Raw genomic sequence first — 25,895 nt, 5'->3', positions numbered from 1 at the left:
AAAAGTAATATAATGTATGGACGAAAAACTTTTTATTGAGGTGTATTCTACAGGTATATAGATGTCTATTGCACAAACTTTACAGGAAGAAAAATAAAGTCTGTTTTACATGGTAAAAAAAATTAGTAATGTTGACGAGAGTGACTGTGATTCCAAATTTTAGCAAAGGGTGAGACTGGAAAGGGAACCCCTCAAAGTCATGGAAAAGCCTGTCGTTTCTGGAGCGGGCTCAGGACCTGCTGCACCAGAAGCCCTGACGCAGGGCAGGGTTTGGACACAAGGCTAGATTTTACCTTGTGTAAGGTATCATTGGGCACACGCTGGGAAGGATCCCAAGATCTGGGAAGGGGCTTCATCTGGGAAACCTCTGCTCAAACGCCACCAAGCTGAGGACAGTGACCGCACCCGGCGTACTGGGGACGCATTTCGGGGCAGGAGGTACGTGGATTCATTTTCAAACAGTACCCAGGAGGGACGGAAAGAAGATGCATGCCCTGGAGACAAGAAGGATGCAAGGACTGGGATGCAAGGACTCCTCTCCATCAGGATGCAGTCAGCTCAAAGGTATCGCTGTGTGCAAATCTCACCCTCGTTTCCCTCTGCTTCCCCTGAAAAATCTCACCTGGTGTATGCTCCCTGCTGCCTCCGCAAATCCAGAGCTGTGTCCCTCGGCAGCAGCAGTTGAACTGCCCGGGAGCTGTGGAGCAGAGGAAAATAATGAAAAGGGATCCTTGTACCAGCGGGGTCAGTAAATCCCAGGGTCTCGCCTCACCGGCTCCCCGACCGCTTCCCCATCTGTCTCCCTGGAGGCAGCACGCGTTCCCACCCGCAGTTTTTATATTGCAGGATAAAGCCTGGCTGCTACTGAGTGTCGGGAAAAGCCAGAAACAGGGCACGGCTCGTGGATGCAAGGGGAAGGGTTGGGACAAGGAGGGGGCGGGGCTGGGGTGGCCGGGACTGCAGGGAGCACGTAGGGACCAGCCAGAGCTGCGGCAGCGGTGTGGGTGTCAGCCCATGGCGCCAACCAGCTGCTGCACACCGGCACTTTTATTTGGTTTTCATTTTTAAAAAGATGTCCTTTTCCACCAAAATCATGTTTCTTCATTATTTTTTAAAAAATAAATAATAAAATTAAATCATAGGAAATCTGTTTTAAAAATACATTGCGAAGAACTACTCTTTAAACAAACCATGTTTATGAAAAAAGGCCTTTCAGTTCCAGGGGAGATGCTGGGAATGACCGAGAGGAGCGTTAACATCTGCAGCCCGTGGGAGCCAGCAGAGGACGGGTCCAGGTGGCCCCCACAAGCCCAAACACCTCCAGCAAGAGGCAGCAGGACGGGACGCCCCGAGCGGTGTCTGTCCCAGGGGGACACAGCGAGGAGCTGCCGGGACCAGGGTGACCGGGATGCCCGGTGTCCCCGTCCCCGCTGCCCATCCCTCCTTTCCCCAGTAAGCTCTCCCTTTCTCTTACTGGTGGCCAAATGCCTCCAGTAGCACTGGATTTACTGGGGCGGAGTGACCTCTACTGGTTTATAGCTAAAATATTTCCTGCATTTCTGTGATGCTTCTAGATCAATGGCGGCCTGATCCTTCCCTCCCCAAAAATATTTGCCCAGCTGGCAGATACTGCCTGTGCCCGCTTTGGGGAGCAGTCCCCAGTGGAGGGGGGGCAGCCTGCCTAGAAATGAACCCCCAAACCCACATTTTAGGGAAACTTTGCAGACTAGAGGTGCGAAGGCCCCAGCATTTGCTCAGCTAAATGTTAGGGGGGTGAGTCTGAGTCACACAGCTCAGAGCTGGGAGTGCTGCGTTCACAGAAGCCACAGCCCCCGGGCTTGTAAGTATTTTTTAGAGTAGGGTTTATATATAGCCAAATTAACAGCATTTATGTAGAGCTGGTACCTTGGAGATGGATTGGTACCTGTGTTAGGGAGTATAATGCAGTGCAAATAAGGAGTTAAGGAGCTACAGAACCAAACAAAAGTGTATAAATCCAGAAAGTGTGCAAGGCCAGCTGTCGGTGTGGCTGGGTAGGGACTTCCCAGTGCACCGCTGTGCGGCTGCATCAGCACAAAAATTTCAGAGTGATTTGTCTGTTCAACCCTCCCCACCCCGATTTGCTGAACTGCAGAAGGAGGGAAGTCACACAAGCACCGGGCACCAGCTCCATTGCCGCTGATAATGATTTCCCCGACTTATTCAGAAGTGAAATCAGCACTTAATGGAATAAGTTATAAACAGCAAACTCTTCCATGACCACACAGCCCTGGTTCCCAAATCCAGCCTTCACCTATCGACTATTGGAACTAACCCTGGAACCAAAAGTTTGTCGAGAGCCGGCAGCTGGATGCCGTAATGCTGTTTGGAGATGGAGCCCGCGGGTGCCTCCGGAGCGGCTCCTCTGCAGGGCGCCGACAGGAAGGGCAAGGCACAAACGCCCTCTCCCAAACCCGCTCTGTCTACCTGAAAATAAAACGATACCAACACTGAGAGCACAGTACCTCCTCACGCTGAGGGGTGCGACTGCCTCACTGCTGGGGTTTTTAACAGCCATGAAGGGGTCATGGCGATGGGGGCCCAGGCCCGTGCAGGGCTGGGCCTTGCCCAGCTGCAGCTCCCCCCCCCCCCGCCCGCCATGGTGGCCTCTCCTCGGCCCTCAGCCACTGTGGAGGCTTCCCTACCCCTTAGGGGCCATCCATGCACCCGTCTGGTGAATGGGCTGTGACAAACCCACCCCCCAGGGACATGGACCATGTCCTGGCACAACCCACACCCCTCCTGCCCCCTGACAATTCATAGAATCACAGACTGGTTTGGGTGGGAAGGGACCTTAAAAATCACCCAGTGCCACCCCCCCTGCCCTGGGCAGGGACACCTCCCACCAGCCCAGGTTGCTCCAAGCCCCCTCCAACCTGGCCTTGAACCCCTCCAGGGATGGGACAGCCACAGCTTCTCCGGGCAACCTGGGCCAGGGGCTCACCACCCTCACAGCAAACAATTTCTTCCCGATATGCAAGCTAAATCTACCGTCTTTCGGTTTGAAACCCTTCCCCCTCATCCTATCCTTAGATTCCCTGCTCCAGAGTCCCTCCCCAGCTTTCCTGGAGCTCCTTTAGGGACTGGAAGGGGCTGGAAGGTCTCCGCGGAGCCTTCTCTTCTCCAGGCTGAACCCCCCCAGCTCTCTCAGCCCGTCCTCCCAGCAGAGGGGCTCCAGCCCTCCCAGCATCTCCGGGGCCTCCTCTGGCCCCGCTCCAACAGCTCCGTGTCCTTCTGCTGTTGGTGCCCCGGGGCTGGAGGCAGCACTGCAGGGGGAAGACCTGCAGGACCTCCAGGACCCTGCACTTGGCCTGGTTGAACTCCATGATGTCCGCACGGCCCCACCCCTCCAGCCTGTCCCGGCCCCTCTGGGTGGCATCCCGTCCCTCCAACGCGTCGACCCGTCCGCTCAGCTTGGTGTCGTCGGCAGAATCCCTCAGGGTGCCCTCGATCGCACCGTCTATGTCGCCGACAGCGATGTCAGACAGCGCCGCCCCAATCCCGACCCACGACGAACACCGCCCCCCGCTGCCGCCCACATTTCTGTCCCTCCCGGCCGCCGTAGCGGACTCAACTCCCCGCCCCACGGTCGGTGGCCCCCCTCACGTGACGAGGGCTTACCGCGGGGCACGCTGGGAAGTGTAGTCCGCGGTGGCGAGAGCGCGGCGGCGGCCGCCATTGTCCGGACTCTATTTCCCAGCGCACCCCGCGACGGGCCCGGTGGAGTGGGGCTGCGGCCGCTGCGCCTTGAGGTGGGTACGGTGAGTGCCGGGGGATGGGGACAGGGATGGGGGGGACAGCGAGGCTGGGTTGGGGGACGGCGGCGGCGGCGGCGGGGAGGGGGGAGAGCTGCGGGCCCGTGAGGGAGTGCGGCGGGCCCGGCCCCGGGGGTGACAGGGCCAGCTCGGCCCTGGGGGTGTAACGGGGCCTGCTCGGGGAGGGGGCTCAGGGGTGTGACGGGGACAGCCCTGGGGACAGCGAGGGAGTGTCGGGGAGGTTTTGGGGACAGGTCTAGGGGGGCGGCGCGGGTGTGGGGAGGAATCGGGGCCAGCACCCGGCGGGGCCGGGATTGGGGTCAGCCCCGTTGGGAACCGCTGTCGGGGGCAGCGTGTGCCGGCGGGGGGGGAGGGGGGTCCGTGCCCCCCCCGGAGCGCGATGGCGGGTGTATCGGGGCTGATCCGAGCACTCCGGCTGTGCCACTCGCCCCCCTCCATCCCCCTCTGTCCCCACTGTCCCCATCACGGGGGCTGCCCGGGGAGCGCAGGGCAAGCCGAGGGGCTGAGGCCGGGGCAGGGGGACACAGGGCGGCTGCACGGCTCCTGCTGGGGGAGTCCATGGAAGTGATCGTCCAGGAGCTGTGAGGAGCGAGGATGAAGCTTCTGGACGTGGGTGGTTTGCGTACCAGTGCTTTCACATACTGCCCTCAATACATCGCGGACATTGTCATTGTAAAGAGGGTAGATTTAGATTACTAGATCGATTTCCTCATTGTAAATGTGGGAGAGTGAGATGAGAGCTGAGGAAGAAATTGTTTGCTGTGAGGGTGGTGAGCCCCTGGCCCAGGTTGCCCGGAGAAGCTGTGGCTGCCCCGTCCCTGGAGGGGTTCAAGGCCAGGTTGGAGGGGGCTTGGAGCAGCCTGGGCTGGTGGGAGGTGTCCCTGCCCAGGGCAGGGGGGGTGGCACTGGGTGATTTTTAAGGTCCCTTCCCACCCAAACCAGTCTGTGATCATTCTATGATTCATTCTAATTTTATTTCCCCCTCTCTGGTCTTAGTTTTTTGTGAGCATTAACTAGCTCAAGAAACTCATCTGAGCTTGTGATGAAGAGAGCAGTGAGTTAGAAATTAGGTAGGTAATTGACAGATTAATTTATCTTCCTTTTAGTGTTATTCTGGGCCAACTAATGTTGTTGCTACTATTTGCAGCCCAGGTCTTCTATGAGGCCAATCCAAGTAGGTGACAAGTGGTGGAATAGGCTTGTGCCCTGAACATGCGTGTTTCTGTGCTTTCTCTTGAGCCTTCTGTGGTTCTGGCCTTGAGAGCCACGATTTACTTCTGGAAGCGGTCATACCAAAGTCAGCATTTGTCCGTAGTACCTAAATTAAGGCTTCTGCCCATCTGCTGTGGCAGTAGATGTGGCTGTGTAAACAGGCTGGGAGACACCTGAGGGCAATTGCTTCTGATTGTGCTTTCTCACCAGCTCCAGGATGGAGGAGGGGAGCAGCAAAATCCTCTGTACAGCCGGGTGTCCCCAGTGTCCGTTGGACTGACGTGGGAGGAGGCTAACCCTTGCTACCTTTATTGCTCCCTGTGTGTTTCTCAGCAGCAGTGCTGCCATAAACAGTTTCCTCATTCTCACTGGTCATGCTAGGCAGCTTTTGGAATTAATTTTTTGGCTGGTTTGGTCGCCCCATGTAATTTGAAGCACGGCATTGCATTGTGCTGGCGTCGCTGGAGGGGCAGTGTCCTGCTCCGCTGGGTTGTCCATGCACGGTGTGGAGAGGAAACACTGTCAAAAGCAAACTGTATCAGCTATACAAAGTCTAGGTTCATAGTGCTGAGCTGAGCATTTTGGTGCCTTGCAGAGTGACCTCTGCTGCCTTGGGCTCTCTGGGAAGTTCCTGATAAGAGTTGGACGTCTGAATGAGACTCAAACCCATCATTTCCTCTTAAAACCAGTGCAGAGTCACCACTTTCTCTTTAAATGCAACTGGAGAGGCATATGAGCAAGGCATTCGCTTGTCTCAGGAGCACTGGAGGACACGTTATTCCCTGCCAAGGCTGGTGGTTTCAAATCCACGTCTCCTAGATCCCTGCGGGGTGTCCTTGCTTATAGGCCACTTGCTCTTCTGAAAGGTCTGGGGTCTGCTGGCTCGCAGCGTGAAGTGGTCTGAAAGCCTGGTCCCTGGTGATAGCCCTCACCGGAGGGGTGAGCTCAGACCACTTCCAGCAGTTGCGTGTTGTGCCCAGGTCTTCTCGTTCCACTTGTGCTCGAATCATGAAGTCATTGTCTTACGAGTGAGTGTTGGCAAATTCTTCTGTCGTTGCCGTGACGTACGGATCCTGCCCCTCTATTTGCTTTCGGCAAAGTGCTCGAGATTAAACCCTTGAGTACAGATCTGCATGGAAGCTCTAGGCCTCGCTACAGTTATCGTAGCGGAATGAAGATATAAAAGCGGTACAGAAAATACCCTAAAGCAAGACTTCAGAAGCTGGTGAATTTTGCTGGATGAAAAGCTTAGGATGTCGGATTCTTCTGGGTTTGGCTGGGACATCCGCAGATGACACGAGAGGAGCCGGTGTCCCGTGAATCTGGCCTTAGGGTGGGTTTATGGCAAAGCAGAAATGAGTCCAGCTCTCCCACCTCCGTGTCAGGACTCCTCCTTTGGCCTGTCCTTTATTTATTTCCCTTACTACCCTTCTCTCTTTTTGGAGAAAGAAGTAGTGAGAAATAACTGAAACTTTTAAAACTATTTACTGTAACCTAGGTAGAACAAATTTTATATCAAACAAGGGGCCAAAACAGTGACATACATGCAGTCATGCAGCGTGCCTCAAGCAGATTGACACAGGTATTTTTTCCCAAATTTTTCCCTAATCTGAGGTGGTGAAACGTGTTTCACACTGAAGTCACATTGAAAGTAATCATGTTGTTGTCCGCCTAGAAAAAACAGCGCTGCTTGCATACGCGTCTTGGTTTAAAAGGAAAATGTCTCTTAAAATGACACAGGGCAGTTCTGTCTTTGAAACGCTGGTGAAGAAAAGCTCCGACTGTCTCCAGTGGGCTCTTGTGAGTCATGTGTGTTGGACTGTAAACTTTGGAGTTATTCACTGACCGTGGATGACCACAGTGGAAAAAGGAAGTTCGCTTCACACCACGGTTTCCTTAGCTTGGGTGGTTTTTTCCTCCCTCCCCAAATACTGGATGATACATGAAGAAATCTCTGCAGTGGAGTGCGAGATGCTGGGTTTTATCTATTCCCAATTAAACTGCAAATGTTACGGTGAATAGAGAGCTTATTTTATGTGTTGTCATCTTGCACAAATTCTCACGTGGTTTGTTGATACCCATTTATGTACCCGTTTATTGGCACTTGCTGCAAATCTATTTCCTTATGCCAGGATCTCACTATTGGAGCCTGACTGGAGGATGTTTAGGCTGCACAGTGACGTTTTCCCCACTGACCATCCGAGCTGGGCAACGTCATCGCTTATTAGCCACAAGATTTTTTCCTTGACTGTACATCTGAGGCCTGTTATCCCAAGACCCTGCAATTAAAAAGAGTTTGCAGAAATCCTGCCCAAATTAAGCGGTGAGCTGGGGAGGTATGAATACAGCGACTCCTGTGCAAGTGGATCTCGGAGCACTGAACAAAAATAGCATTGGGTTGGATCCTGGAGTCTTAAATTCATGCCTGTGAAAGGTTCAAGCTTGCTGGTGTCGGTGTCCGTGGGGGAAAACACCCTTTCCTTTCCCCGGGAGCTGGGCTGGGGTCTCAGTGCAGCTGAACCAGTGGAAGGTCAGTGATTCAGGAACTGATTATTCAGTGTAAAACTTGGTCACTTGTGCTTGTCTTTGCAAAAAGAAATATTCTTAATGCTGCTTTGCAGTTCCAAAACACATCTCTCTGTAGGGAAATGACAGTTGTTGTGCCAGGAACTTCTGTGAGGTTACTCATAAAAGCAAAGGTTGACGGAGAGAGAAATATTCGGTAGTTTCTGTCGTAGCTTCTTTCTGTGATAATGCACTTTGTCTTCAAAGCATTAAACCATGGCTGAGATTTATTAGGAAAGGAGCAGGTAAATGAGAACAACTGGGGAAGATGTGAAGGGAGTGGATCACCAGAATGCTGCTTTCTCTGTTTGTTTGTTTATTTACTTATTTATTTGAGTTGAAGCCACTCAGCTTCACCACAATTATTTTCTTGAGAAGGGGGGGCTCAGGAGAGCTACTGTTTGGCCACTATGGCCCCCTCAAGCCAAGGAAGGTGTCCCTTGGTTTTTCCTTCTGGTCCCTTTTCCAGTGGGATAGACTGACGCCTCCCACCGCTCTGCAGCTGCGAGACACTGGCACTGGAGTGCGTGAACTAAATATTCCTCTTCTGAAGGTGGATCTTACTCATCTGCTCGTCTTTCAGTGAGAGTCTGTTCTCTTAGTGCATTCGTGTAACTAGTGTTTGTGTGTCATTTGCTCTTGCCCCAAAATTTACAGATCTCAGCTGGGAGCAGCTGCAAATGGGTGGGGTGGAGTTTTAATTGTATTCTGAACCGTCTTCATACTTTTTCTATTTTCTATTAACACATTTAAAAAAGGCAAAGCAAAATGCTTCCACTTCTAAATCATAGGTTATAAAACGCCTGTCAGAGACTGGGTAACGTCTGTGTTGTGGGAAAGCCCGGAGGCTTCAGCTGCGACGGGGCCCCTTGTGCGAGCCTTTAACCAGGGAGTCCCAGCCCTGAGCAGCTCAGGACTTTCCTGCCCCCACTCTGTTGCTTTCTTCAGTCTGGTACAAGCAAAATAATATGTTCTTCTCGATGTAGATGTATATAACTGCATCTCTACGTACAGCAAGAATAAGCTGCCTGTGCAGGTCGCGCTTATTAGAGTGCCGTTCTCTCCACCAAGGACTGTGCCAGAGTAGCTCATTTAAAAGGGAAATTAAATGCAACCCCAACAAAATAATTGCACCAGTGTAAACTCTGCAACCTCCAGACCATATGCGGGGCGCGCGGGATGGCACAGAGGTGCAGAAAAGGGAAACGAGCTGCTGTAAATCCTGAGGGCTTTGGGTACAACGCAGCTATTCTGACCCGGGTGCTGCGGTTGCTGTCGGTGCTGGCAGCAGCTTGTGGTGTTTGTTGGGTTTTTGTCGGGGCAGTTTTTAGTCTAGACTTCCTTCGTCTTGATAACTTTTGTCAGACCCTGCAGTGGTGGTTTAAAGGGTTGTTTTGTGGTGTTCTGTTCTTGCATTGGGGGCACGGGGTGTTTTTATCCTTAACGGAAAAGAGGGTAGAATCAAAGCTGAGCACAGACATCTCTTTCATCTGTGTGATCGGTTCTGCCAAAATCAGCAACACGGCTGACGCTGAGTAAACTTTACAGGATTCGATTCTTCCAGAATTACGGTTGTTTTCAATGGTGGTAACAGAAAGAATGAACCTGCATTTTAAGAAGGGTTATGCACAATTATTAAAATAATGAGGGACACTGGGGTTTGTGTACCAGCTGATTGTTTTTATTTATTTATTTTTTTTGAACAGCAGTTTACTTCCCAGCTAACAGTGCCCATCTCTTTGTTTCAGCAGCTGGGAAAGTCTGCAGAGAGCCAGAAGCCAACGAATCATCTCAGCACCTAAATGAGGCATTGAGTCTGGTGAGCTCCTACAAATTTCTCTTCCGATGCGTGCCCTGTGCTGGGTCCCACCCAGACCTGGCTGCCTCGGCTTGTTTGGCTGCAGCTGGGAGGTCCCCGTGTTCTGGCAGCAGCTGCCTCCGCGTCCTCAGCCTTTGCCAGGTACCGCTACGAGTGCATTTGTTTGCTGCTGAATAATCCAAGCCTTAAAAGTGGTTGACAGTGGGGTTGTGCTGAATGAGATGCTACCAGGTGGAGATTTATATGAACAAGGAGAAACAGTGATCCCTTCTGTAAGGTTCCAGCGTGTCTACTTTGGGCAATTGGAGACAACTGGTTTGTAGTGGGAGCCTGGGCTTGTAGTCTGTCAAACGCTGTGCCAGAGAGAGTCCCGAACCCAGGAGGTTCTTGGGGCACTGGTTCGTGACACGTGCTGACCTGCTTTTCTTTCTCCACTAGATCTGTTGCAATCTGTCTGAAACTTCACCAGGGAACACTCCTAATAGAAATGGCAGGTAAGAGCACCTCAAAATACAGCGATGTAGGGAGACAGGTTTCAGAGAATGTTTTTTCAGCGTGCTGTGATGGCTGTAACGCATCAGGTATGTGACATGCATCCCATCCTGAGATCTCGGAGATCCCGAAAGCTCTTCAGCTACTTCTCTTTTCTTGCCTTGGTCACATTCACTTTTATGCTGCATCCACTGCAGATTTGTCAGCTGGGTTTACTGTTCTGCCCCTAAAGGTGTGACTCGTTTGAAAGCTCTGCGAGGATGGAATTTATTCACAAAAAAGTATATGAGAAGAATTCCTGCCTTACGGAGGCTAAACAGCTTTCCACAGCGTTCCTAGCTGTACTACTGATATTGATACATCTTAATTTTACCTTTGGTGACATTAGTAGCACAATTCCTCCCAACCTTTTTAAGATAAGAGAGGGCCAGGGACTTGCATACAGCTGCTGTTCGTTGGTAATACAGTTCAGTTTGTGAAAGCACGGGTTGTGCTTGCTGATCTACTGTGTTGATCCATGCCTCAACGGGAGTGCTGTAGCACTCCAAGCTATGCGGTCCGACATGAAAGGGGATATTTTCCTTTGATTTCTTTTGTCTGTTCTTGGAAGTAACCCGGAACAGTTGAAAACTACAGGGTCTCTGGGTGGGGAAAAAGTGGTCATCTGGCTGCCTGCAGCTGGGCAGCCACAGAGAAGAGGTGTAATCCCGATCTTTGTGTACCTAGCAAACAAGTGTGGAAGTACTTGGAGCGTGTTGTGAGCTTGAAAAATAACAAACTGCAGCGGCTGGTGCCCAGCTGGCCAGTTGGTTTTGGCCCCACCATTTGGGAACTTCTGCAGTAGAGGCTGGCAGCAGCTCTACTGCCCACGACAGAGCTGGACTGTAGGAGAGAGGAAAGAGAAGAGAACAGAACCGAAGTAACTACCTGCAGCTTCGGCTGTTGAAGAGGGACAGAACAAAATTTTCCTCATCCCTCAAATTCCACCCCCCCAGATTGTTAGAGAATCTGCTTTTACTGTGGTCGGTTAATCTTGGTCTTATTGACTTTCCTAGAGAGCTGTCTCGTTAGCTTTAAAAGCGGAGCCCTCTTCCCTTCCTTTGATCCAGCACTGTTATGTCCTTTTGTAGGCAGCTGAGACAGAGTGTCCGGCAGAAAGCTCAGGAGGTGTTTATAGCAAACAAAAAATAAGTCCTAAGAAGTCCAAATTCCTATGGACTTTGAAAGCGGCAAGACATCGGAAGTACATGTGATGGGCTGTAGGTGTTATCCAGTAACGAATACCAGCTTTAAAGGGCACCTGAACTAATGTTAAATGCTTTTAGAGGAGATGGGCGAGGAGGGGCAGAAGACTTAATATTTGTTTTTATGAGGAAAAGTCTAATGAAACAACAAGTTGAGCTGGTGACTTCAGACATTATTCCATATTTAATTCTGGTGTACTCACAGTGGGCGTTATCCGCACCGTATTTTCTGTGTGAAAAGATGTCTTTCCTTTGCACGAAGTAAAGCCTTTTTTCTCCTAAAGCCTGGCTTACAGCTTTAGCTCCTTCCCTGCCAACCTTCAAATGAAGCTAGGAAGCTGCTCCTGCAAAATGTCTTCTCACAGGGAGATAATGGCAAGAGAAGGGGAACTCTTGCGCTGACAGTTCTTGTTCAGACATTTCCTCTCATCTTCTGTGCCATTTGGAGGTTTTCCCAGGACATTCTTCATCTCTTCCTCTGGTTGTTTTTAATTCTATTTACTGGGGCTGAAGTAGACTAGAGACAATTAGTCACAATGCCCTGGAATCAAACTTTAATCAGCACTGGAAGGCAAGAGCAAACATTCCCAAACATGTAGAAACGCACATCCAGGCACACACAGATACACCGACAAATCTGCGCATCTGTGTAGAAGCTGACAGCAGCTTAAACACAGAGGATTTAGGCATTTAATTACTTGATTTATAAACACAATTTCTTACTAAGGTAAGGTTTTCTTCACCATGCCATGCTTTTGTCAGCATTTGCTGATTTATTGTATCTGAATGCGGTGGGTTTGATTTTTTTTCTTTTTTCTGGGGCTTAACCTTACAGGAAAAACGTGTCTGTTAAAGAAAAAAGGGTACGTTCATGCGTCTTGTCACAACACAATCATGCCTGACATCTGATGTGCCTTCCCTGAACTGGATGATATCCAAGTACTAAATTCCAGTTTGGGAGGTGCTTTCCGAAGGCACCCTTCCTTACTGTGACAGGGACATCCCTGCCACCACGCGCCGGCGAGCCTGGCTGTGCAGAGCTTGTGTCTGTAGGTAAATCTGCTTGGCTGGACAATGGCCAGCCTTTCCTCTGGCTTTGGTTTTCAGAGAGGTTGTAATTAAAAACCTCCGTGCAGCCTGTCCCCCCCCGCCCCCAGATGTTGCTGGCCTCTCCCCACTTCCTGGGGAACTTCATCCTGGAGCTTACTTTCAGGTTTTTTTGTCTTGCAGTGCCTTTTGCACAGCTTCACACTGATGAGTAAAGGGATTGAATCCACGTGTTGCTCATTAGCAACTTGCTCTAAGCTTTGCATGTGCTAGTTTAAGTGTCCTCTCCGCTGCCGAGGAAGGAGAACGAGGTGTTTGGTGAGGATGGAGATGAATGGCCAGAGCTGGCGATGGGTTTCGCTTTTGATTCTTAGGAGTCCCCTCGACCCTGGGGCCCGGGGGTGTGTGTGGGGAAGGTGTGGAGGGTATTACACCTGCTCAGCCATATGGTAATGCTTCTGCGTTCAGCTAATGTCTGTGTTCTGCGTTGTAGAAAAGGTGAATAACTTCCCACCGCTCCCCAAGTTTATCCCTCTGAAACCATGTTTCTACCAGAATTTTGCTGATGAAATTCCCATCGATTATCAGTCTCTGGTGAAGAGAATCTACCACGTCTGGATCTGTAAGTTGAATAAGAAACCTGTGCTGGGAAAACATGTATGTGTGGTAGCAGACCATACATCTCAATGACTCGTGTGCTTTAAAGTTGTGACTGCAATTAGTTGATGAGAAACAATATTCCTCATAGAATACTGTACTATAACTTTATGCCCAAATTTTAAGTTGTCACACCTTAAATCTTTGCCACAGAGCAGCTGTTGAAGAAAGAAGAGAGTAATAGTGCTAGAAAAGTCTATTAGTAAATCTGAGGGGGAAAAAAGCAGACCACATTTGAATCCTTTATTAATGCAAGTGACGTTTTACTCCCCAAAACGTAACTCTTAAAGTAATTCCCAATTGGCCTAAAATAGGATGAACAGGAGAATTTTAGGCAAGAAAATAAACGTGGCTTTTATGCTTGCTACCTGTCTCCCCACCTCGCTATAGGAAGGGTAGAATTCCCCCTTGTTTGTGCCATCCACAGATTTCCCTTCCCAGTCGAAGCAGTGTCTTCTAGCCGTGTGCCGTCTCTTCTGCAGCTATCCGTAAGCCTGCAGAAGGTTCCCTGTCCTGCTGGAGAAGGCGCTGATCCTCTTGGTCACAGCTGGTGATTTGCCGATGCTCTGTATGAACAGACCTCCTGGCTCTGGGCTCGTGCCGGCTGGCTCAGCCGTTCAAAAAATCAGTAATGAATATTGACCATTCTTTTCCAAGGAATGAAGTCGGATGAAAAATGGTGCGGCAGGGCTAGAGAACCACAGGGAATGCTTTGGAAGATTAAAAATCTTTTTGCCTTGCTTATCTTTTTTCCCCCTAAATGCTTGTCATCCTATTTACCCTCCTCACTGAAGGAAACCTTGTTTTCTGCCAGATATGCATTTGGTGGCATGGCTTTTCTTCCAGATGCATAGGATGTGTGTATGAGAGAGATTTGTGTGCATAAATAATAGCGTAATCTATCACTCCATTGTTCTTTTGTTATTTAGAGATGCTGAAATGAGCTCTGTAATTTTCTTGCCTGAAGAAACTGCTTGTCCCTTCAGACTAACTGGTTAAATGTTGCACGCTGTAAAGCTGCCTTTGTCTGCGGCTCTCCCCAAACAGAGCGTCCCTCAGTCAAGTTAATGGCAGGCTGGAAAGGTGCCAGCCATTTGGGCAACTAGTCAAGGCGTGGCTGGAGAAGACCTGGCATTTTCACCAGGAGTTTTAAAATTTCCGGCTGCCCACGCTTGCTTTTGGGCTCTCCCCGACTTTTTGGGATGGAATGGAGAGAGACACATATGGAGGGAAAGTGGTAAACAAGAAAAGGCCGGTGTTAAAAATAGAAACACCGAAGTCATCACTGGAAAGTTGAATGCTCATTACTTTAATTGGATGTTTTATTAAGGTGGATGATGGTTTGGGGAAACCTGTACCAGAGCTCCCACTACTGGAGAACGAACTCCTGCCTGACACGCAGGGAGAGCCAGAAGTTCCTCAAAACTTTATGGATGCTCCTGGCTTGGTGATTGGGGTGTTTTTGTAGAGAGTAAATGACTTCTGAAAAGAAAAATTAGAACTGCAGCTAATCACTGTATAAATTAAATTTAAATAATTAAAATTCTTTCTTCCCACCAATATTAAGATAGACCCAAACCATCGCGTATAAAGCCTTGTTGTTAGCTACTTGGAAGAAATTTTCTTTGTAGTAAAACAATCTTTTATTTTAACTCTCACGTAGTTTGTGTGTCAGAAGCAGCGGCTGGGCTCGCATGCTTTCCACGCTAAATTCTCCTGACTGTGTTGTCAATATTTTTTTATGACCACCCAACTTTGGAGCTGTTCAGCAGCGTGAAGGCAGGTGGGTCTGCGCCAAGAGTCGGGAGAGGCCAGGCTGGCGTCGGGCGTCAGAGGACCGAGGCAGTGATGTGCAGGCGTGCGGCAGAGCCACGGCGGGTAGTGAAGCAAGGAATGGGCAGGGCTTGTTCACTTACCACGGGCGAAGAGACATTCTGGGATGTAATTTTGACTGAATAAATGAGACCGGGGTCCAAAGTGGTGCTGTGAGCTCATCACCAGGCAGGACTGAAGGGTCGTTTGTGTTTGGACCCTCTGCCTTCTGGTTTCTCTTTGTCTGTGCTAATTGGTACAGGTTACTGCAAAGTTTTTTTAAGAGCTGCCGACTGTTTTTCAAAGTATGAGCTTGTAACTGGCCTAAGCCTCTTCAACGCTGGCAGAGCCTGGGGCGTGCAGGGAGTCCCTGGAGTATTGAGGGGAAAGCGGGGAGCCCCTGGCATGGGGGCTGAGCTCAGCCTGCGGACACTAGGAAGTCTGCAGCCCCCCCTTTGCAGTGATGCTGAGCTCCAGGGAAAAGGGGGAGCAGCGTCGCTTCACGCACATCTCCTTGGCGCAGCACTGGTGTGCTCTGGGGGCTGTTGTCAATGGTTCCTTTTTATCCAAGTGGCAGGAACAGGGATGTGAAAGGGCCTTTAAGCCACCCCTGTGGTCCCGTGTTCTCAGCTTGATTGGAGTTTGCTTATCCCCTCGCTCGAGGCAGCACTTACAAGCCCTGAAGCTAACTCGCAGGCTTCCTCAGAGGCCCAGGGAAGCAGAGAGCGAGCCCGCAAGGCACTGAGCTGGCTCTGTAATAGCTCCCGAGGCAGCCTCAGCAAGCGGAGACCAAAGTTGTATGGAGGATGGGTGCAGGGCAGCGTTTTACACTGCTCTTCTCTCATAACGGGGTGTTGCTACAAATGGGAATTGAACCTTGCTTGTAATTCTTAATAATGCTGGCCTGAGTCTTGTATTGGTCGCATCGGTCGCTACCCAGCTCTCCATCCTTTGGCAGGTCCCAAAAGAGGGAGATGGATGTCCCCGTGCTGCTGGCCCCCGCGTTATTGGGCTCGAGTTTCCCACTGCAGCGTGGACCCTTCCTATTTGCAGGACCGGGCGTTTGTTTCCTTTTTGCGCACAGACGTGCAGCTGCACAGCCTCACGTTCTTTCCTCTGCCCTCTTAACAGTTTACTGCATGACGCTGGTAGTGAATATAATCGCCTGCCTGGCGTGGTGGATCGGAGGAGGCTACGGGGTCAATTTTGGTTTGGCCATCCTCTGGCTTATCCTCTTCAGCCCCTGCGGCTACGTCTGCTGGTTCCGACCTGCCTACAAAGCCTTTCGGTAAGTAGAAGCCCACGGGGAAGTTTTGTTTGGGTTTCCTGTGGGAGAGAGATGTGTTGTTACTGGGAAGTGCCCCTATGGAGATCTCTCTGTCTGGGATAAAGATTAAGGGCTTGATGTCTGAATGTCTTGTTTACTTTTGAGATGAAGAAGAATGCGGCTACTTTTAAATGTTAGATGTAGGACTGAGGGTCACCTGCCTAGGATTGGAGGTGAGCAGCAGCGAGTAGTTTGCTATGAGGATTTGTTTGAGGATGAAATTCACGTTTTACTTAAATATTTCAGGCTTAGCAGCACCCTCATATCAGTATAACATTAAGATAGATACTAATTTGGTAAAGCTTCATTGAGGCTTATTTTGATGGAAGACTATTAAGTTATTAGTTTTTGAGAACTCTTCTGGTTTTTTTGTCTCTAGATACTTGAGAGCTTGGCAGCTTTGCTTTTTAGATAAAAGCAGTTCCCTGGAGCGAGCCCTTCTTGAAACTCCACAAATATTTAAAGCCATCCTACATTTTCACTTTAATTAATAAACATTTGCATTTGCTCATGCTTGCTGTGGATCACGAGGCGTTATTCAGACATTAATGCATAATGCTTGTCAGAGCCGTGAAGGTCCCGAGCAGTTTCCAGCCTGCCGCAGGGGGAGGAGGCACAGAGGAGGGGAGGGACCTGCCCGGCGTCACACTGCGTGTCACCAGCAGACCCCACGCACCAGTCAGGGGTGAAGGTGAAGCTCTTTCTGGTTCCCTGTTACCAGAACGCGCGGGATTTTTATTATTCACCAGATTCTGTGCTGAGTCGGGTTAGAGAACGGCAAAAGCAGTCGATAGAAGTGGGAGTTGGCAGGTGGGTGCTGTCTGTTTAGCACAGATTAAGTTAGTTGTTTAAATGCTCTTCCAAATTTACGCTTTGTATAATAACAACACTGGGCAGTTAACGGTGGTGCTTACAACGGCATCAGTGTTGTACAGACCCTAGTCCAACTAGGGGTTGAACTAGATGGCCTTTAGAGGTCCCTTCCAACCCAACACATTCTGTGATTCTACATCATGGAGTACAGAGAGGATTATTTCTGATGGAAACAGAAGGCCGCTGGGTCGGATTCATCTGAAAGTTTTAAAAGACGTGAAAGTACCAGCTCTGAACTCTTGCCCTCTGGGGCTGGGGTTTTGTCCCCATCCCTAGTGCAGAAGCCCGAGGGCCTCCAAGTGCCGGCCAGAGCTCTCTTCAAAGAGCAGTTTCCATTCTGAAGTCCGGGAAAAATTACTCCTCACCGTTGACCTCCTCTGGGCTTCACAAGGACCGTTTCTAATTATTTCTTTAATGTTGTTTGTATGTGTTTATGCAACTGAATACTGAAAGGTCCCTGAGGGTACCCTGTGTAAAGACTTCTACAGTTAAAAAAAGAATAAGCCGTAGGGAGAGACTGGCAAGCCCAGAGAGCGTTGACTTTGCCATCAGTTGTAGAAGAGGCTTGGAAAACATTGCAGTGGGGCAGCGCTGTTCCGTGGGGGATCGCAGCTAGTCGTGATTCAGGAAAGCCGGGTCAGACCCACTGGCTGTGCTGCTTCTGGGAAGGGGCAACCCTTCAACACTGGTATCATGTCCTGCGAGGATGCTTTCGTAAAACTTTCGTCATACATCTGCATCCAAAATTAAATTAGCTGCAGAGCTTTGGCGCTAGGGCAAAGCTGTTGCAAATCTGCACCAGAAAGCTGGATCAGAAATCACCTTTTCTGTGTATCCTCACTAATTCCCACATATCCTTTCAAATGAAGACTCCTCCAGCCCTTTCAGGTCGTAGTTGCGAAAGTCTGTTTGAAGGCTCAGCTTCGAGCTTAATCCTTGTTAATTGGATTATGACAGGCACCACTGTGAACAGCCCATGTTTAAAGTATTTCTTTCACATTGCTGTACTCTGAGGTGATATTTTAAGTGGTGGGGGGGAGGGTCGTGAGGATGCTCCAGGGATGGCACGTTTCTTTCACAGCATCTCTGTGGCCAGGGAAGATGGAAGGTAATGGAAGGTCGCAGCACGCGGCTCAGAGCGGCAGGGGTCTGGCTGGAGGCTTTTCCGCTTGTCCCAGACTAGCCAGGCTCCACAGCACTGACCTCTCCAGAGCCTGGGGGTCCTGCCTCCCTCATCTCTTCTTTAGGCATTAGGGGATAGAATTATAATACTGATAAACATTAAGATATTAATAATTCCAATAATAGCCGTTTAAATACTTCCAGGGCTTGAGCAGGAGCTGGAATGACTGGAGCTCTTCTGTAAACCCCCCCTTGCACCAAGCTGCCTCATAAGCAACTGAAGTGTTTTTTGTAAATCTGTTCTGTAAATCCTAGAATGTGTTGGGTTGGAAGGGACCTCTAAAGGCCATCTAGTCCAGCCCCCTGCAGTCAGCAGGGACATCTTGAACTAGACCAGGTCGCCCAGAGCCTCATCCAGCCTGGCCTTGAATGTCTCCAGGGATGGAGCCTCCACCCCCTCTCTGGGCAACCTGGGCCAGTGTCTCACCACCCTCAGCGTAAAGAACTTCTTCCTAATGTCTCATCTAAACCTGCCCTGCTCTAGTTTAAAACCATTTCCCCTCGTCCTGTCGCTACATGCCCTTGCAAACAGCCCCTCCCCAGCTTTCCTGGAGCCCCTTTAGGGACTGGAAGGTCTCCCCAGAGCCTTCTCTTCTCTAGGCTGAACCCCCCACAACTGTCTCAGCCTGTCCTTGTAGGAGAGGTGCTCCAGCCCTCGGATCATCTTTGTGGCTTCCTCTGGCCCCGCTCCAACAGGTCCATGTCCTTCTTGTGCTGAGGGCTCCAGAGCTGGACACAGCACTCCAGGTGGGGTCTCACCAGAGCAGAGCAGAGCAGAGGGGGAGAATCACCTCTCTGGATCTGCTGGCCACGGTTCTTTTGATGCAGCCCAGATGCCATTGGCCTCTGGGCTGCAAGCACACATTGTTGGCTCATGTCCAGCTTTTCATCCACCAGTACCCCCAGGTCCTTTTCCGCAGGGCTGCTCTCTATCACGTCAGCCCCCAGCCTGTATTGATAACGAAGGATTGTCCTGACCCAAGTGTAGGACCTTGCACTCGGCCTTGTTGAACTTCATGAGGTTTGCTCGGGCCCACCTCTCTACCTCGTCCAGGACCCTCTGGATGATGTCCCATCCCCCTGGCACATCAACTGCACCACTCAGCTTGGTGTCGTTGGCAAACGTGCTGGGGATGCACTTGATCCCACTGTCCATGTCATTGATGAAGACATTGAACAGCACCGGTCCCGTACGGATCCCTGAGGGACACCACTTGTCACCCCTCTCCATCTGGACGTCAAACCCTTGACCACCAGCCTCTGGATGCGACCATCCAGCCAGTTCCTTATCCACCCAACAGTCCACCCATCAAATCCATATCTCTCCAACTTAGAGAGAAGGATGTTGTGGGGGACCGTGTCAAAGGCCTTGCAGAAGTCCAGGTAGATGGTATCCCTAGCTCTCCCCTTGTCCACTGATGCAGTTGCTCCATTGTAGAAAGCCACTAGGTTGGTCAGGCAGGACTTGTCCCTGGTGAAGCCGTGCTGGCTGTCTCGAATCACCTCCACGTCTTCAATGTGCCTTAGCATAGCTTCTAGGAGGATCTGGGCCCTTTGAGTTCCTGAGAGGATGGGAATCATTTGTAGCATTAAAAAACAATAATGTGGGGAGTTGTAGATGTGCCTGGGCTTACAGTGAGAGGCTGGCTCATCAGTGTAGCTGGTTTAATGGGATGAAGATGCTCTGCTGCAGTTCTATGGCAGAGCCAAAACTTGGGCAAGACTGTGCTGTGCACCCATGGCGGAGAGACCGTGAAGATACCTGTCAGCCGTCTTGTTTGGGATCATATTCGTGCTGCCTGTTATACCTGCATAGATTAAAGGACCTCACATATTCGGGACCCTCTCAACCTGTACGTCCTGAAGGTGTGGAGCCCGCAGTGGTGTGAAAGCATGCTCCTGCGTTTCCCCAGCCAGGGCACCACCCGCTTCTCACGTGGCTGATTCTCCTCCTGCCGTGTCCCAGTGCTGCATTATTGACCGTGGGTGTGTAAGTGTGATGACGAGCAGCTACTGAGACATTCCCAGCTGGAATTCTCATGCTCAATGGTCACTTTTAGCGTGTGGGCAAACTCTGCCTGCCGTTTTTCAGGCCCCCTTGTGCCTCCTTGCCAGTGCTGAGCTGCGCAGGTGTGAGGCTGTGCCGTCTTCAGATATTTGGTGAAAGAAACGATTTGGGCACTGTGTTCTGCAGGAGATGGCCTCTCCTCGTGTGTCATTGTATATGCGATTACTTGGGTAGAGCAATTGCAGGAACCAGGCTTACTGGAAGAGATTCGGTGCTGATGATTGATGGATCTGTGTGCTCTCAACTGCCAGGGAAAGAGGAGTCGCCTTCAAAGTATGCAGCTGTAGAGGGATCTCTTCGGAGATACCACGTTTGAGGGTTTGTACGTGATGGGGTCACACATCAGCGTGAAGCAACACGAGGTGCCAGTCTCCCCCTAACTTCCTCTCTCCCTTCACAGGTCGGACAGCTCGTTCAATTTTATGGCCTTTTTCTTCGTCTTTGGCGCGCAGTTTATTCTGACGATCCTGCAGGCGATTGGTTTCTCTGGATGGGGAGCTTGGTAAGCAGGATGCTCCTACGGCCTTATACCTGAGCCCTCGGCTCCCGTTGCCTGAGAGCTTCAGGCTACGGGCTGTTTCTATCAACTTTTGAGAAACTGGTGGGAATCTGTGTGGGGTGGAGGGGAAGAAGCTTTCCGTTTTCCTCTGTGGCATAATTCTGGAGTGCACAATTCTGTTCCCGTTGCTGGTTATTGCAAGAGTTCTTGTGTTGGCAGGAGCCGGGTACCTTCACCTGCTAGTTCTTTTTAGCACCTTCCTACAACGTCCATTTCTTCTTACCATTTAACCAGCCAGTTTCAAGATTCATCTGATCCTCCCTTAGCATTGCCCTCAAATTATTCGCAGCACATGGTGAGCAGTGTGTGATGACTCACTGTTGGCCTATAGAGCACGTATTGTGAGAGTCGTCCTAAAATAAATGGGAGCATTTTAGTGTCTGTCCCTGGTTATGTTATAATTGTTTGGCATTTTAACTTTCTGTCTCTAGAGACTTGGGAGCAATTCCTGCTGAAACTACAAATAATAGAAAGTCCCAGCACTCCATATAGCATTTTGTTTTCTTAAGTGCTCTGCTCTCCAGTTGCCCTACCTGGTTATTGCCATCAAAGGAATAGAGATGCAGTGGAAATCCTATTCCCTGGTCCCAGTCCCGGTCTCTAGACACTCGACCTCTGCACAACCAAAAGCACCTTGGGAATAAATCTTCTCTTCCCAAAGTCTGTGCAGTTCCCTAAAGGACTGAGACTGGATTAGCGAGGGATGCTGGCAAGCGAGATTTGAGGTCTTGGAGAAATACCTGTATTTAATTCTGTCCATTTTCTTCATTGTTCTTTTAATTTTCAAGAGCTTTAAAGCTGCCTGGTAATTTCTGGGTGTGAATAAACAGTTTTTCTTATAATAAGGACACTTATAAAGGGGGCTATATTGTTTTTTTTCTTTCTATTTCTTCCAGCGGATGGCTGGCAGCCATTACTTTCTTCAGCACCAATGTGGCAGCTGCTGTGTTCATGCTGTTTCCTGCCATTATGTTTACAATGTCGGCGGTCGCAATGCTCATCTGCATTTTAAGGGTAGGTGTTTCAGATGTCTCTCTGCCTTGGAGTATCCACAATTCATGCTGCAATAATGTGAACGGGCAGCTGAGCAGCCACCGTAAGCCATCCCTGCTTTTACAGGTTTTACAGTGTAGTCAGTTGGTGTCTCTCAGAGTATCTAGAGGACAAATCCGGATAACACAAGACAGCTGGGGCTGAGTGTCGTCACCATTTCATGTGGCGATGTTCCTTTACATCACTTGAAGCACTTCATTGCTCCTGGGGATGGTCATTGATGGTAAAGGTGAAGCATCTCGAGGTGGCCTGCAGTGGGGACTGCATGGCCGGATGGGAAGTGGTCCTCGGTTCTCTGCAGAAATAAAGATTTGGAAGTAGGACTGTCTGGAAAGCTTTGGTAGACTGGTGGCAGAGGAGGAGAGAAGACAGAAGCTCTGCTGAAGCAGCAGTGTCAGTGTTACAGAGGTTTCAGCCCGCTGGCCGGGGTTGGCTGCCTTGCTGTGGGATTCCCAACCTGAATCCCAGGAGTCCGGCTGAAATGGGTCGAAGTCTTGGGTTGATATTATCTATTTGCACCTCTGTTCACTATATTATTACCTTTTTAGTGCTTTTGTTCCTTAGAAATACAGTTCTTTACAGAGAGAGAGGAACAAACACACAATACAGTAACAAAGTGACTGTAGCTCTTCTAAGGAGGAGGTTTGGGTGCCTGTTACTGGTTTTTCTCTTGTTCTCTCTCTCATTCATTAGGTACATAAAATCTACCGAGGGGGTGGTGGAAGCTTTCAGAAAGCTCAGGACGAGTGGAACAGTGGCACGTGGAGGAACCCCCCCAGCAGGGAGGCCCAGTACAACAATTTTTCTGGGAACAGCCTGCCAGAGTATCCCACAGTGCCCAACTATCCCCCGGGAAACCAATGGCCTTAAGCAGCAACAGCTGCAAACTGCCTGGATTCTCTTCTTTTTGGTCTTTTTATTATTGTTATTTGAAAAGATCATTTGCATTCCCGCCCCCGCCAAGCACCCCAGTCATCTTGGGGACTTTTTTGTTTTTTGTCTGCTCATCACCGCAGAAGATACGTGCTGTCAGCCCTCGCCACCTCCGGAGCTCTGCACGGCATATCGGAAAGTTTTTTGTTTGTGTTGAGTTACCAGTATTTGCCTCATCACAGACTGAGGAACCAACCATTCACTGCCCTGGCTTGAGGGAATCCTCTCGTGACCAGATGTGGACAAGGCTGACTTCCCCACGACGATGAACACTACCGCGATTGCTCCTTCTCCTGCCTCCCTGCTTAGTTTTCATCACACGCACAGGACGCTGCCAAGTCGTCTCTAATTGTAACTAACACAATCAGAGCGTTAGTAGCAACTGGTGTTTACTCTCCTGGATGAATAATCTGGAATTTTTCACTCTAAGGGAAATGCGACACCTAAATTATTTGGTACTAGTGATATCAAAGGTATTTGTAAAGTCCACAACCTCATTTGCTTGCACTCTCTGGTGAAGAATCCTTTAGATAGCGGTGCTTGCTGTGGGTGAGCGTTGTTCAGATGTGAAGTCCACAAGAGTCCTCATTTGTCTGGCTAGGATTTTTGTTATGCTAGAAGCCTTGCTTTCTCTGCTACCAAAAGTTTTTGCTGGATCTGTGTGCTTCAAAGGTGCAGATTCATCTCGTTCGGTTAATGATTGCTCGCTAAAAGCCTGATTCAAAGCCCACGGGAAACTATTGGAAAGCTGGGCTTTGGAGCTGGCTACCTGGGGGATGTTCACCCTGTTAGAGGTAGGCAGCACGAGATCTCTACACCATCTAATTTCCATCCAGGTTTTGTGCTGACCCAACAAATGCTCTTTGGGACACACCTGGCCCCATTGGGACACCCTTTTTTCTGGGCTCCCAGCCAGTAGCCGGATGCAAGATAACTATTGATCTGGGGCCCCAATGTGGTTTGGGAGGAATTCCGTTACAATGAATAGTTTTAATTCTCCTTTCTGCTGATGTAGTTGAAATCCAGATGTTATGCAGTGGGGTCTGGTAGACCAAGGAAAGCTTGTTAGTCCTCGTAACTGATGCTAGCGGCGCAGACCAGGTCTGCGGCTGTGTAGCCAGCAGCGCCTTCCTTCCAGGTACAAGCAGGGAGAGAGAGATTTTTGCCTTTCTCCCAGAATCGGCTAGAGAGAGGATAAAGCTGTTGGGAGGGATTGTTTTCCCTGAGAGCTAGCATCCGTCTCGTCCTTCATCTCCATTCTGTGCGTGTACATCAGGACTCCTGTAGCCTGAGCCATCCAATTCCCCCGTGTCCTGCAGTGATCCAAGCAGCAAAGGCTGCAGTTTTTTCTTCTCCCTCAACGGCCTGCTGTGAATTTTTTCAAACCTGTCAAAACTGGGAGGTCAGTTCCCAATATTTTTATAAGGAGTGAGTGTTCAGAGTCTTTGGCTCTGAAAGTTTTAGCCAACGATCCTGTGAAGGACAGAGTGCTCCACCGCGGGGACTTGGGAGGTGTTGGGCACCCCCTCGGTCAGCCCCAGAGCTTGGCCGGCTGGCGGATGGGATGCCGGAGATGTTATGGTGGAAGTGGAGTCACTCCAAATTCACACTGAGTAACTGGAAAACAAAATTGGCTCCTGGCAAGGGACAGGGAGGCTGTCCTGGCTAGGTGGAATTGATTTGCAAGTGATCTTTTGAAAACTGTCTCTATATGTGCCTTACCTAATAAAACAATAGTTCACGAAGGAGAACTCTTCCTTCTGCATCACCCCTGCAGAACTTCCCATTTGCTCTATTAACTTTTCCTGTGTCATACTGTAAATACTAAGTGAAGTACAGCTTGGAGTCTGCATGACACCTTTATTACTAGGGCCAAAGCGAAAGCAAACATGAATCAGAGGGCAGAGCCTCCCTGAATTTCAGTTTACAAGCAACACTGATGCCCTGCTGCAGAACCAGCCGTTTGCTGGGTCTGGGCTATTTAATGTGCTCCAAACACGAGGGTTTTTTTTTTTCTTGCGAGTGTACAATGTGCTTGTAAGTACGAGCGCTTGAAGCCTTCTTAACAGAACACGACCTGATCGCGTTGTCAAGCTTTTAGGTGCCTTTGTCGCATGTGTGATTTTAAGTGTTCTTTGTCGCTTGCCATCAGAGAGTGATAAAAGAACTGCCTGTCGATTAACTCCCTGGAAATACGATTGCACTACAGGGGAGCGAGGGGAGGTTAACGGGGCCAAACGCGATGTTGGCTGTGCCTGGAAACCAAAACATGGTGCACCCGTGTATCACGCTCCCTTCAGCCCTGCCCCTCGCTATCCTCAGCCTCTTGCCAAAATTTTTCAAAAGCGATTGGTGTCTGTCTGGTTTTTTTTTTTTTTTTTTTTTTTAGTGTGTCAGGTTGGAGATTTCAAAGGAACCAAAAGGAGAAGCCTTGCCGGGGACTCCATGCTTGGCTTCTCTATTTTTTTTCTCCCCTTGGATAATCTGGGAGGCTGTTTTGCAGCACCCACGTTGAGTCATGTTGAAAATGCTTGATGCAAGCAGAAGGGTGATTAGGAGCCTGCCCGCCAAAATGGTTAGAGCTGGACACCAGAATCGCACCCCATTAGCAGTCACTGCTGGAGGTCTCTACAGAGCTCTGTCGAACCTCTCTGGGTGGGATCTGCCAGATCCCTCATCCCCCCTCCATCCTCTTTGATGCCAGAAACCGTAATTCCAGAAAGTTGACTCAACGCGCTGCCTGAACTACTGTGGCTTATTTTTTTGGACTCCTCTGTATGTTTTTAAATGTTTACATTAGATTTCTAAGACTTCTTAACACAATTAACCTGGACCTGGCTCCCGGTTTTGTTCGGCATCATGTGGCGTGTATGTGTGCGATGTTTCATGTCACTTGTGGAGCTCTGGGTTTTGTTTATGTTTTTCTCCTGATCACAAGACAATAAATGCTCATCCTGTGCTTGATGAGAAGAACTGGCCGCATTAGAGAAGTGTGTCTGTTCCTAGGTAACCAGAATTATCTGGCAGAGGGAAATGGCGAAATCTCTATTTTCCTCCAAAGTCTCCCCACCACATGTTGTTTTTTCCTTAAAAGAACAGCACGTTTACGGATGAAGCCCATCCTCTGCGTTGGCGACCGGCGTGAGAGTGGCACGCTGTGGTTTGTGCTCTTACAGATGCCTGATAAGCATTTACCAAAGGCGTTGCCATTATTCTCATTTGGTAACGAAGGGAAGG

At 49.8% G+C, this 25,895-nt stretch overlaps 1 protein-coding gene and 1 long non-coding RNA gene across 13 annotated transcripts; one reads left to right on the top strand and one right to left on the bottom strand.

The window, feature by feature from the left end:
* Positions 1-115: 115 nt before the first annotated feature.
* Positions 116-3,587, bottom strand: LOC141734264 (uncharacterized). 3 transcript variants are annotated; one of them, XR_012584482.1, is made up of 4 exons: positions 3,385-3,584; positions 2,315-2,466; positions 623-697; positions 116-494 (listed from the first exon to the last, which is right to left on the bottom strand). It is a non-coding gene; the product is annotated as an uncharacterized LOC141734264 (long non-coding RNA). The 3 variants fall into 3 exon arrangements; XR_012584483.1 differs by having other exon boundaries at positions 2,916-3,552; XR_012584481.1 differs by having other exon boundaries at positions 2,315-3,587.
* A 121-nt stretch (positions 3,588-3,708) lies between these two features.
* SCAMP4 (secretory carrier membrane protein 4) lies at positions 3,709-25,636 on the top strand. 10 transcript variants are annotated; one of them, XM_074566012.1, is made up of 9 exons: positions 3,760-3,791; positions 4,812-4,885; positions 9,341-9,411; positions 9,850-9,905; positions 12,688-12,816; positions 15,795-15,951; positions 20,514-20,615; positions 21,569-21,686; positions 22,419-25,636. In XM_074566012.1, the coding sequence occupies exons 4-9, from the start codon at positions 9,899-9,901 to the stop codon at positions 22,593-22,595; spliced, it is 690 nt and encodes a 229-aa protein (XP_074422113.1). In that variant the 5' UTR covers positions 3,760-3,791; positions 4,812-4,885; positions 9,341-9,411; positions 9,850-9,898; the 3' UTR covers positions 22,596-25,636. The 10 variants fall into 10 exon arrangements, with proteins under 10 accessions (XP_074422117.1, XP_074422111.1, XP_074422110.1 ...); XM_074566016.1 differs by lacking the exon at positions 4,812-4,885 and having other exon boundaries at positions 3,709-3,791; positions 9,341-9,552; XM_074566010.1 differs by lacking the exon at positions 4,812-4,885 and having other exon boundaries at positions 3,730-3,791.
* The last annotated feature ends 259 nt before the right edge of the window (positions 25,637-25,895 follow it).

This window comes from Larus michahellis, chromosome 23 (genome assembly GCF_964199755.1).
Source record: "Larus michahellis chromosome 23, bLarMic1.1, whole genome shotgun sequence".
Classification (NCBI taxonomy): domain Eukaryota; kingdom Metazoa; phylum Chordata; class Aves; order Charadriiformes; family Laridae; genus Larus; species Larus michahellis.
The sequence above is the reverse complement of the archived record's forward strand: the minus strand, read 5'-3'. Positions and strand labels throughout refer to the sequence as shown.